This window comes from Poecilia reticulata, linkage group LG15 (assembly GCF_000633615.1).
Source record: "Poecilia reticulata strain Guanapo linkage group LG15, Guppy_female_1.0+MT, whole genome shotgun sequence".
NCBI classification, from domain to species: Eukaryota; Metazoa; Chordata; class Actinopteri; order Cyprinodontiformes; family Poeciliidae; genus Poecilia; species Poecilia reticulata.
Genome location: NC_024345.1, coordinates 30,624,159 through 30,637,307, shown reverse-complemented (window position 1 = coordinate 30,637,307; position 13,149 = coordinate 30,624,159). Strand labels below are relative to the sequence as shown.

General features: G+C 44.9%; 1 protein-coding gene across 8 annotated transcripts in view; it reads left to right on the top strand.

The window, feature by feature from the left end:
- The window catches only part of LOC103477421 (helicase with zinc finger domain 2), a 54,785-nt gene that overhangs the window by 5,785 nt on the left and 35,851 nt on the right, over nt 1–13,149 (top strand). For 6 of the 8 annotated variants that reach the window (XR_535647.2, XM_008430542.2, XM_008430540.2 and 3 more), the window contains exons 2-10: nt 1,460–2,851; nt 3,293–3,476; nt 3,699–3,806; nt 5,601–6,115; nt 6,200–6,838; nt 7,836–8,628; nt 8,865–8,940; nt 9,058–12,508; nt 12,617–12,702. Coding sequence is in view for 6 of the 8 variants with exons in the window: in XM_008430542.2 (XP_008428764.1) it covers nt 1,460–2,851; nt 3,293–3,476; nt 3,699–3,806; nt 5,601–6,115; nt 6,200–6,838; nt 7,836–8,628; nt 8,865–8,940; nt 9,058–12,508; nt 12,617–12,702 (7,244 nt within the window). In the remaining 2 variants the exon portion in view is untranslated. The remainder of the gene's footprint in view (nt 1–1,459; nt 2,852–3,292; nt 3,477–3,698; nt 3,807–5,600; nt 6,116–6,199; nt 6,839–7,835; nt 8,629–8,864; nt 8,941–9,057; nt 12,509–12,616; nt 12,703–13,149) is intronic. The other 2 variants (XM_008430541.2, XR_535648.2) reach the window with 2 other exon arrangements.

Genomic DNA, 13,149 nt, shown 5'->3' with positions numbered 1-13,149 from the left:
ATGGATGGATGGATGGATGGATGATGGATGGATGGATGGATGGATGGATGGATGGATGGATGATGGATGGATGGATGGATGGATGGATGATGATGTATCTCTGACCGAAATCTGCTGACATAAGTTTTTTTTGTTTTTTTAAATCAAATTCAAAGTTACATTTTACAGTGCCTGAACTGTAAAAGCTTCTTTCATCTCTGATTGAACTTTATGGGGTGAGGAGGAGGTCATTGATCATCTTGACCTTTTGACCTTTGGGCTTCCAGCTCCTTATTGAAAATGTTTTGTTGAATTAAAATAATTTCTGACCTCCCTGATGTTCCTGACCTCATAAGCATCAAAATTTACCAGGGTGCCAAAACTTTTATGAGAGTGCGAATACTTTTTAATATGTTCATTTTGATTAGTTTTAACAAAGGAAGCTACACTGAGACTCTCAAAATCCTGGGATCAACTTTTGCACAAAGTTCTAGCAAGCTAACCCCTAAAGGGTGAACAGAGGTTCTTCAGCTCAGTGAAGTTCATACATATAGTTATATTCAAATAGCATTACTTTTATATTAAAGAAACAACAAAATCAAGGTGTTAATACTTTTATTTGAAGCCGTATTTATACTTATTCAACAGCAGCCATGTGTGCAAATTGTCATAATTGTCAGCAGAAACAAGCAGAAGGAATAAATAATAATGTGTCTCTGAAACTGATGCAGCAGGAAGAGGCCCAGCCGCCTGCATGTCTCAGTTAAAGCGCCGCTTTTAGCACCTATGAATAGAGAACAAAGACATCAGCTACAACATTTGCTGATCATTGGGTAAATATTGACACAGTGAATAACCTATAGATCCATCTCTGACATTATGAGGCGCATCACACCTTTCAATTTCTTGGAATAAGAACTTGGTTATCAGAAAGTTCTCAGAATTGGTTGACATGTTGACGTTTTGCATCTGTTTCCACTCACACCTGAGCTGACGTCTCCTCAGCCAATGGGAGCTCAGTCCGACATTGTCAATGTTTCTCCATCTGCAGATGTTCAGTAAAGTGTTTGTTCCTTGAAACTTTGACTCTCAGCACCTTATTCCAGAGATCAACTCAAAGTTTTCTCCAACAGCTTCTTATTTTAATGTTAAGTTTATTAGTGTAGCACATTTGAGCAGCGAAGCCGTTAAAGAGCTTTAAACCATCAAAACTTCATGCCAATTATGAAACAATCACCACAATCATGAACCAAATACACAAAGATATTGACCAGTGTTCCAGTTATTAGTAATCAGAGGAATCTGTCCGACTTTGGCCTTGATTAAAGGATCTCTGTGTTCAGCACCAGCAGCCCTAAGCCAGCCAGCTGCTACCCAGAGGTCAGGTCCTATGTTGACCCCTGACCTGATAGAGTTGGTCTAAACCAGAACCCGAAGCAGGACGCTGAAGTTCTGACATGTCTGCTGCTTCTTGTTTCAGACTCGCTGATGGTCCCCTGAACTTGCTCCAGCGCTCTGAAGGCATCGCCATGTTGTCTTCTCTGCAGTCGGCCTATGACCTCGCCCTGGCCTGTGGCCGCTGCTGCGTCCAGGAGAACCAGATCACCTTTACATTGAGACCTGGCCAGCACCGGTGTGAGCAGCAGGTGCTGCTCTGCAGAGCCAGGGGGGGCGGTGCTTGGAGGCCCGTCTCCAAACGGCCAGCGTTTCCAAACCCAAAGCGATACGAAGTGTGCTGGCACTTCAAGGAGGGCCATGGCTGCACCGTGCACAAGAACCGCTGCTCCTACGCCAGGAGTGATGAGGAAGCTGCAGTGTGGACCTTTGAAAAGCAGCATGGGATAGACCATCAGCAACTCTGCAGCATGTTGGCTCAGTCCAGGAGCAACAACGAACAGAAACCCAGTGGAGGAGAAGCTCAACTAGATCTGCTGGCTGCTCTGGATCTGAAGGTGGCTTGTGATTTATGCTCCAAACAGGAAAATGAAGTCACTTACAGCATCCAGTCGGTTATCCACAAGTGCAGCAGGAGTCTCCTCCTAGTTAAAGGGAAGGACTCGAGCCAGTGGAAGGTCATCTCTGAGCGGCCCACAGGTGCACACATGGGTCCCGGAGTCGTTTATAAAGTATGTGATTACTTTGTCAAGGGTTCTGGGTGTCCCAAGCACACTCTGGGTCAGGGATGCACCTATGCCAGGAGCTCTGAGGAGGCCACTGTGTGGAACCACCTCAGAGAGAAGAAGATCAGTAAAAGTGAGTTAATCAGACAAGTAGCCGAGTCGGACCCGGGTCCAGAAACTGCAGAACAGGCAGCTCAGAGCATTCTCCAGAACTTCTCTGGTAAGTTCATCGAGTTCTGCAAACATTGTTTTCTGGAGCGGCCAACAAAACTGTCGCCAAAGCGGTGGAACGAGACGTGCTCTGCAGACGCAGCTCACCGCTGGGAGCCGGTGTTGGTGCACCACCTGTCAGACGGTGGCGCCAAGCACATCGTGAGCCAGGTGCGCCCCCCGCCCACTCACTGCCACTTCACCTTCTGCAGCCACGTCAGGCAGGGTAAGCCCTGCTGGCACCCTGCTGGCCACTGCCAGAAGGCCCAGAGCGAAGTGGAGATGGCCGTGTGGAAGGTGGAGCGCAGCGGCCTCTCCGTCCGGCCTCAGCTCCTCCAGCTAAGCCGGCAGCGCCACCCGCAGGCCGAGCAGCTCTCCGTCTTCTGCAAGGTGTGCCTCTTGCTGCTGTCATCCCCAGAGAGCTTCTACAAGCACTGCTGCAGCCTGGAACACGCCCAGCTGCTGGCGCAGGACACCACCACCAGGTGGAGACAACGGCAGCCTCCACACAGCCGCCGGGCGGAGCTGTGGCTCTGTGACAGGTAAACAACTCATCTTTAGCAGAACCGACACCGGATCAAGACAAGGTTCTCCAGAGCAGGGCCCACATCAGGCGACTCTGATCTGATTTTATCTGGAATAACTCGGCACCAATCGACATCAAGAGACGAGCCGCACGGTTTTCTATTCAGTCGAACCATTTCTATGTTGATAAATTTACTCGTTTAGCAGAAACCCAACACCACGTCTCTAAATCAGATCAGAGTCTAATAGTACAGATGCTGGAAGTAAATCAGTTTTCTGTCCAGTTCTTTAGGAGGGAACTGGGTAAATATCAGCCTGATGCTGCTGAGCATCATCTGATTATATGGGAGAGTTTGCCTGACAAGGATTCAATCAGGACTGTCAAGTGTCAATCATCAATTCATCTTACATCAAAACACAGATTCTAATGCAATACTAACACAAGGTTTGCATTGTAGACCAAAAACCTGCGAATATGGGTCCAAGTGTCCTAAAGCTCATTCTGAGGAGGAGCTGCAGGAGTGGATGATGAGATCTGCAGAGGAAGAGGAGATCAGAAGCAGCATTGAGACTCAGGGCCTGATGTGCTACAACCAGCAGCTTCTGGACGATTACAGGAACAGCAGCAGTGAAGTCTACGTGGTGAGTATGAACCTCGTAAATGAGTTCAGTTAGCGCAGAGAGGGGATGATTGACCCGACTGTCTCAGTTCAGTGAAAGCAGAGAAAATTTCCTCCTGTGATGTTTTCAGACGTCAGAGACACAAAACCAGCAGATCCTGGTTTCCTCCTGTCTCTCTGGGATGGGTTGGGTTTGGCCACAACATCTAGCCATCTGACAGGTTTAACTTCTGATTCCCAACAGCTGTCTGAACAGGTCGATGATGTCAGCGTCTCCTGTGATGAAGATTTAACAGTGGAGAGAGGAAACATCTCTGCAGACCTCAGATGGACCTTCACGGTGGAGACAGAGGTAAACAAACTCTGTTCATATATGGAAACATTGAACCAGGAAAACCCAGTGATTCAGACAGGCTGCGTTCATCTGTGTAGAAGCAAATTTACACGTTTCGGTTGGACTGAGTATCCAGAAACAAAGCCAGACCAGAGGCTGAATGATCCAGAGCAATACGGACGATTGTGCAGCCAATATTTTCACAAACAGGTCCTGGTGGGGGCCGCAGTGTCCCAGCTGATTGCATCATTCAGCCACCAGTTTGCCCAGTAATAAACTGCAGGGCAAACTGATCACAGGTGTGAGGGCAGAGAGAGTGGCACAGATAAAAAATAGATCTAACACTAAAGAATAACCAGTACAAAGGAAGCTAGTAAATGTAGAAGAGCAAAGCTTAACTATAAACTTAGAATCTGGAGAGGCCAGTTAACCTGACAGTCATGTTTCTGGACTGTGGGAKGAAACCGGAGAACCTGGAGAAAACCCACCATGCAGGGAGAACATGGAGACTCCATGCAGAAAGACCGGGAATCGAACCCAGAACCTTCTTGCTGCAAGGCARCAGCTCTACCAACTGCACCACTGTGCAGCCCTGACAATAACCAGTCACCAGAATTAAAATATGTTTATATATAAACGTCTACTAAATCAAACGCTTAGTGCGTCTAACTTTGGCTAATAAAAAACAGTCAAATAAGTTGCCAAGTGTAAATAAAAATATTTAAACAAATGAAACAAAATGCTGTGGTTCAACAGAACATTAGCTTTATAAGATGTGCAAAACTAAGAATTAGTTAATATAAAATAAATCTTCCTTTTAAAATTGCTCCACACTCAAACCAAAATATGTCACAAAAAGTAAAAGTTTGTGCTGACTTGGTGATGGTCTGGACTCATTTTCATTTCTTCCATCTGTCTCGGACATTTCCATTGAAGTAATGATGGTCAGTGTTTTAGCTTCCATGTTCCCACAACTGGAGCTGCAGGGTCAGTTTTGGTCCCCCAAACTTCCTCCAATCAGGTTCGTTCTTCAATCCACTTCCTAACACCAGAGAGGTCTTTTGTTTCACGTTGTGCAGAGATGAAGCAGCTGCGCTGCTGACAGCCAGATGTGCATCCTGAGTAGCAGTGGCCCAGTGTGTTTGTGTCTCTGGTGGGAGATCAGATCTACCGTCATCCTCCATGTTTGTTATCGGCTCAGCTGCTGTCCAGCCTCTGATGTTCAGGCTGCAGGATATAAACACTGATCAGAACAAACCAGGACAACTCTCCGTTATTAAAAGGTTTTCTGTCTCAGACTCTCAGTCGTCTGTCCGGCAGGTTTTAGGCGTTTCTCTGCTGCCACCCCTGACCTTAATGATGATTAACAGGCGTCTGCAGCACTTTGTGGCTTCTGAGGAGATCCTGTAATAAATGAAATGGTTTGTGGAGGAGCAGTGGGCCACGTCTAGACAGAGCATGGATATATGTTTCTATGTTAGCATCTGATTAAAGTATCACCAGCACTTTTTGACTATTGTGGCCAGCAGGGGGCAGGCTTGAGTCAGTTTCCACATGTCAGAAAGCTAAATGTGGAACCAGGAGGAACCACTGAAACCATCAGAGTACCCCAACCCCCTGGTGCTATTTGCTGCTGATTTATCCTCCAACTGCAAGGACACCACAGAGTCTTCTGCTGCTGTCTGAAAAGATGAGATGTTTAAGCGCCGTTTCTCTAAACTGGATCACATCTCCCACTCAGTGTTAAAAGTTGGTTGTGTCCAAGATGTTTTAAATCTTTGAAAACAAAAATTGTTCTGTGTTTTCTTGCAGAGACAGCTGCTGCATGTGGCTTTACTGAAGCAGGAACCCGGAGCTTCATTCAGCCTCACTGACAGCAGCTCTGAACCAAGCATCTACTCTGCAGGCGAAAGGTTCCTCAGTGACAACATGACCTATTCCATCACCGTATCGTTCACATCTACACACCCAGGCTTGTATGAACAGTGGTTGGTGCTAGATTTTGGAATTAGACCAGTCCTCTTGAAGAAACTGAAGGTCAGAGTTGGCCAGCAGTTGGGGGATGACACTAAGGAGCAAGTCTTCAATCATGGCGTCATCCTGCAAAGTGCAGAGCGCTGGAATCGAGGGAACAGGGTCATAATACCCTGTTCATACAGAACAGAAAAACAGGAAGAGTTGATGAAGGCGTACAAGCCTCCCCAGCTAACCCTTCTCTATAAGCCTTCCTGTTACAGCCAAGCAGCACTGACAGCTGAAAACTACAAGACAAAGATGCATGAGTTCCTGTACAATGAGGAGAGAGCTGAGGACCAAGTGGTTTCAAGGTAAATCCTCGTTTAACAGGTTTCTTTAACATGTCTCAAAATGGTTTCTGCTTTTTAAAAAGCATTTTGTGTTATTTTCTTTAGACTAAATATTTGTGGACAAATTACAACAATAAATAGGTTGAACGATCCAAAGTTTGGGATGGAGTTTGCTCGTCAGGGAGAACTTTTCTGTCCAGTTTCCATCCCTCGTAAGCTGACTATGGACAGTCCTGAAGGACTGGTACTGAAACGAAACGTCCAGTCAGCCCTGATAGCTCCTGTAGACTCTCTCCATCCAAAGTCCAAGGTTTATGAAGCCAAGGTTCTGAACCTCAGGACCAATGAGAACCAGATACACCTACAGCTGTCTAAACAGTGCTGCTCTGATCTTTCTCTGAAAGACAACCAATCTTATCAAATGGAGGTGCAGTTTCAGTTGGATCGTCTCAGCTTATGTACCATGCACAAAGCTGTAGACCTGCTTCCTGATACCACCAGAGTCCTGCCAGACCTCAAGCTCTGTGGAGTTCCTGTCAGTGATGTCACCTACAACAACCTGAACTCCAAACAGCAGTCTGCACTTGGCTTTATTACGGGGACCCATGATGGAGGAAAGTTCACTGCCCCGCTGCTCATTTATGGACCTTTTGGAACCGGGAAGACCTTCACCATGGCTACAGCAGCCGTCCAACTTTGCAGGCGTCCGCAGAACAAAATCCTGATTTGCACCCATACCAACAGGTAACTTGATTGGTTCAGAAAGTAGATTAAGAAATATTGATTGGTTTGGTAAAATGACCAATAGCAATTGGTCATCTTAAGGTTGGCCAACATCCACTCAGCGAATTATAAGCAATCCAGAAGGTAGAGATCAGTCATTTCAGCTCAGTGTGTTTTTATGTTTGGGTTCAGGATTGGTACTGAATTAGTACTAATATGCAGATTAACCCTCAAATTTTGATGAATTTTCTCTAAAGAAGTTGGCAAATTGATTGCAGACGCTGTTGGAGTTCAGGTGATTCAGTCACAGGAGGGTTTGTGATTATGTCATCGTGTATCTAGTTGTTGGTTGTAATTGTCTACTTATTGATGTGAGTGCAGGAACTGGTTTGTGGAAAATAATTTTCCCTTTGGGACTAGAAAGCCTGAAGTCTATGTTCAGCCATCGACGAAGGTTTCTTTCACTTCTTACCGGTGGAGCATTTCTTCCTACCAGACACAATCTTCACTTTAATGGAATCAGTGATGTCTGAAATTTTAGAGTAGAAATGATCTATCAACACATCTACAGGGTAGAAGTGAGGGGGAAGTATAGATTTGGTTAAAAGGTTCTGCTTGCTGTCTGTAAAAGAATGTTGTGTAATAATATCAGTTTGACTACGTGAACAACTTAAATACAAAATTATCTGAGATTCATAAATTAATTGGGCAGGGACATTGCACATGAATAAATATTACTGTAAATGCACTAGAATTAGCCAATTGGCTATTTTACATCTGTTGTCCCTGGACATATGAAAAATGTCAACGCTTCCAGGAAGGAATTGTTTTGTCTGCTAGAAGTAAAACATAGAACAAGGGTCTGCTTTTTACCAGGACAAAACTTAAAACTATATAAAGTTTGGTATAAAGTTAGTGTGAGAGCTTATTTATGGCCTTTAACCTTGATTCCCAAATGTTCAAAAGATACCATTCAAAGCCTACTGGAGTTTTAACTTGTCCATTTTGTACCTTTCAGTTCTGCAGACCTGTATATCAGAGAACACTTTCATCCTGCCATCAGTAAAAATAACAAACTGAGGCCAATTCGAATCAAGGCCAACAGTGAAAAGGCTCTGTTTGCCACAGATGAGATCACCTTAAAATACTGTTTTCTCTCTGAAGATAGAAAGTCTTTTCTGCCCCCAAAGAAAGATGTTCTGGAAGACCACAATGTAGTTGTGACAACAGCAACAATGGCAGGACTGCTTCATGACCTGAAGCTCGCAGAAGGACTTTTCACCCACATACTGATCGATGAAGCCTCCCAGATGCTGGAATGTGAAGCTTTGTTGGCCCTGAGTCTCGCTGGGCCAAACACCAGAGTTATTCTCGCTGGAGATCACATGCAGATGGGACCACAGCTCTTCTCTGTGGACGACCACCGTCGTTCAGACTGCACGCTCCTCACTCGTTTGTTCCATTACTATCAAGGACAAAAATGTGACGCCGCCCAGAGCAGCAGGATCATCTTTAGTCAGAACTACCGCTCAACCAAAGAGATTGTGGAGTTTGTCTCCACTCATTTTTATGTTGGAAAGAGTGATGTGATTGAAGCCTCAGGAGACGTTCCAGCTCCTCCAAATGATCACGCTCTCCGGTTCCACCATGTTCGGGGAGAATGTGTCTTGGATATTGGGACTATGTCTTGGTATAACAAGCAAGAATCTTTTAAAGTCACTGAGGTTGTGGAAGACATTGTGAATAACTGGCCAACAAACTGGGGGCCCAAGGACCTAAAATCCATTTGTGTTCTGTCAGAAGGTTCTCAGGTAAAATTGTTTAAAGTAATCTTAATAACTAAAGTTTTTGTTGTATAAAATTGTACTTTAACATTTTGAAGTGTTTTTTTCCTGAAATGTTGATTTGTTAAAGTTCTTGTTGCTCCTGCTGTTGCTTCATTATCAAACTTAATGAACGCATACAGAAAATGGAAATATGCGATTGCCAAAATAAACTTTGTTGCCATTGATAGCATTTAATAATTTAAATAGTCATTTCTCAACAGGTTCGACAAATTCGATCCACCCTTTTAAGAAAAGGCTTCTCTGAAGTAAACGTTGAAACTCTCGCAAATGTCCAAGGTAACTTTCATCTAGTTCAAACCTCAATCCTGATCGATTTCCTGCATGATGTCAAAGATCAAGAGTTGTCTGATTTTTCTTATGTTAGTTTGACCTAATTAATACATTTTTTAACAGGCAAACAGTTCAGAGCAGTCATCCTGACAGCTGTACAAACCCGTGACAGCCTTAAAGAGTCCAACCCGTCTGGCCTGCCTCTCTTCAATGATGCTCGTGTTTTAAACACTGCGATGACCAGGGCTCAGTCTCAGGTGACGGTAGTTGGAGATGCTGCAGCTCTCTGCTGCTTTGGGAAATGCTCCAGATTCTGGCAAAGTTTCATCCTCCACTGCCTCAGCAACAACAGTGTAGAACCGAAGCATTATACTGAAGGTTTCTTTGAACGAGATGTAGGAGAAACAGTCAGGTTTCAGAAGTTGGAAGATATAGATGAGAAAACCATGTCTGACTCAATTCTGCAAGAGCTGCGAGACGAATATGAACAGATGAAAACTGAATATAGTTCAGATGAAGACAGTTTGGAGTCTGAAGACTTTACCCACCAGAAGTCTGGAAAGTCTTTCAAAGTTTCTAGTGATCAACAACTGATAGAGTTACGTGAAAAACAACCAGAGTTATTCAAGAAAGGAAAGTTTGTGAAGGAGTCTTATAACAGAGGACATGTTGTAACATTTCATAAACCCACCTGGTGCATACATGTTCAAGGGAGATCCAACATGGGAAGGGCTTTCACTGGGGATGAAGTGGTCGTACAAACAGCCATGGGAGGGCAGCCAGCTAGAGTTCTTGGTATTGTCAAGGAAAATGAATCTGCCCGTGAATTAGTATGCTTCCTTGAGGAAGAAGATCACTCCAAGAGGCCTGCAGCTACCGGTAATAAGTTTGTAAAAAGGATAATGATGCCCGTCAACAAAAATGCACCTAAAATAACCATTCTTCTCCTGGAACAAAGACGCAACTTTCTACCAGTATGGGAGGAAATCAGTGGATCCTGGACCATGGTAAGATCTCACCATGTCCGTGAGATCAGGGACAAGGCTTTTGTAGTGCAGGTGATTGGGTGGAAAGAGCATTGCCTTTACCCTTTGGGAAAAGTCACAGATGTTCTCCCAAACAGTGGGCCTCTTAATGACAGACTTTTTTTGTTGAAAGAGGAATTTGAGGTCAAATACACTAGTTTGGATACATATGAAGGTCTTCCAGAAAAAGATAACGACAGTGAAAAGAGGCAGGATGAAACTGAAACAATCACATTTACAGTTGATCCAGAAGGAGCAAAAGATCTGGATGATGCCATCAGCATTAGAGATACTGGAGACCATTATGAGCTGGGAATCCACATTGCAGATGTGGCAAGTTATGTGAGTCCAGGTGATGAACTAGATAAGTATGCAGAAGAACGAGGATCTTCACATTACCCAGGAGGAGAACCTATTCATATGTTCCCTGGAAACTTGAGCACTGGCCAATTCAGTCTTTTGCCGCATCAGGATCGCAGGGCGGTCTCCTTGATGCTCAAAGTGGAAAAAGAAACACACAAGATTTTTGAAGATCCAAAATTTCAGCTGTCCATGATCAGGTCCAAAAGGCAGTTTACTTATGAAGAGGCAGAAGACATCATCACCCAAAGATACAGAGATCCTCCCGCATTCAGCACAGAGGAGGACGGGGTCACTGTGGCCTACCACTTTGCTAAAGTTCAAAGGAAGTTAAGACTGGGGAGGGAGTGGGCTTATTACCAGGGTGATGACGACAGGTCGCCTGGGAAGCGTAAAGCCCACCAGATGATCGAGGAAATCAGTCTGTTCTTCAACAACTATACAGCAAAATACTTATGTATGTCCAAAGCCAGATATCACACACCGCTCCGCTGTCAGAGCAGCCCAGACCCTGAGAAGCTAGAAACATTCAAAGAGAAATGTGGAGCATTAATACAACTGTCCTCTAGTGTCAACCATGATGAAATAACTGTGCCTAACCCTGAGCCACACACTGAGCGTTTCCCCATTTTGGAGACTGTGTGGAACGACCTCCAGTCAGCTCTGAGAGAAAACGATACAGACAAACTGGTGGACCTTGTGGGTGCGGATGACATCTACCCTCTGCTCCAACCCGTTATTTACGAGTTGCAACGCTGCAGAAGCAAAGCATATTTAATCCGTTCAAAATCCTCTGAAGCAGCAGAGGTTGGACATCATTCTCTCAAGCTGAACCCTTACACACAAGCCTCCTCACCAATTAGACGTTACATGGACCTCATCTTACAGAGGCTCCTGCACTCTTTCATATGTAGCAATGCTCTCCAGTACACTCGTACTGAGATTACTGATCTGTGTCATCAGTTTGACCCCAATTCAAAGAAAGTTAAGCAGTTTGAGCAAAAGGCTCAACAGGTCTTTTATGCAGTGAGCACAAAACAGCAGAGTGCACCAAAGCTAGCCTTTGTTGTTTCTGCAGATCCGGATGAAGAGAGCTTCAAGGTGTTATTTCCATTCAACAGGAACATATTTCGTCTGCCTTTGTCCGTTATGTTCAGTGAATTACAGTTAGAGGACCAACCAACTTATGACTCTGAAAAAAAATACATCATGCTCAAATGGAAAAGGCGGATATATGCAGCGGATGAGAGGCTGATCCACCAAGAGTTGATCAAGATGTCAGGTCGTGGTCCATGCATTGAGATTCCACTGACAGTTTGGACAGCTGTGATTGAAGCAGTTCAAACAGAAAACCTGGATCAGGTCAAGTCCCTTCTGATGGATACCAGTCCACTTGGACCAGAAAACCTGGACCAGTCCAAGTCCCTTCTGATGGATACCAGTCCACTTGGACCAGAAAACCTGGACCAGTCCAAGTCCCTTCTGATGGATACCAGTCCACTTGGACCAGAAACAAAAGATTCACCATCTGCTTTCCAGCACTATGCTGACATTGATCTTCACCTGCAGCCAGGTGGCACCATGCCGGTGCAAATGACATCAGAAGGGAGTAGAGGTTGTCACATGCCTGTTATCCAGCTGGTGCACATTAAACCAATGTTTGAGATTTGTGTCCAACATGTCCACAACCCCATCTCATGTTATACACGGTCAGCACAAGAGCCAGCAAAGCTTTTCTATAAAGACACAAAGCAATACATGGAGATCTGGAAACCCATCTGTGAGATGGAATCTGCAGCGAATGCAGTGGAGGAAAGTGACGGCATCATCATTGAGAACCTGGAGGTTAAGTTCACTCAGAGGCTGGAAGACACTATGACTGGAAAATTCTTCTTACATCAGAAATGGATCACAGATTGGGTCATTGAATGTGACCTTGCTAAATGCTTGCTTTGCATTCGGAAAAGAGGTCTGAAATTGCTTTTACCTCTAGAACATTCTGCACCGGTCGACCCAAAAGAGTTTACTTGGGTGGCTCATGGTTTCACAACCAAAGTAGATTCTAGAAAAACTGGAAGTGAAGTGGATTTCCATGTCAGTCACCTGCCAATGGAACGTGTTCCTGAATGTGTTTTTAAGAGAAACACACTTTTCACTGCCGAGATCATCCCAAAGCTCCTGCCTGACATGTGAGTTTACATTTCCTTCAGTTCCTCTTTTAAAGCTCTTCAACTCTGGTTGGTGATGAAATTCATTCATTTTCTCTAAAATGAATGTCTGTCTTTGTTTTCCTACAGCCGGAAAGAAGCTGCTGTTATCAACCTTGAAACAGCATGTGACCTAGTCAAGAGGATTGCACTAGGCCATAAGATTCCCAAAAAAGGTAAGAAAAGTACTGAACACCCATCCACCCATTAACTAAACTGAAAGGGTTATAAAAAATCATTGCAGAGAGGATTTATTGTCTGGATAGTTATTAGAGAGGCAGAGTAGATTCTGGTCAGGTCTCCAGTCTGTGGGCGGGCAGATGGACAGAACAGTCCATTTAAAATAGTTTGATGATCTCGTAGTTGCCAAACTAGCTCTGGTGGTACCTACCGTGTTTCCCCGATTGTAAGACGTATCGGGGGTTTCAGGGGGGTCGGCTAATATAAGCCGTACCCCGAAAGTAAGACGAAACACGGGGGTATTGCCGCCTCCCTCTCATCTAGCTGCGCGCCGCCTCCTGGCCACGTCCGCACCGTCCCCCTCTCCATACGTCACCGCACCGTCCCTCTCTCCATACGTCACCGCACCGTCCCTCTCTCCATACGTCACCGCACCGTCCCTC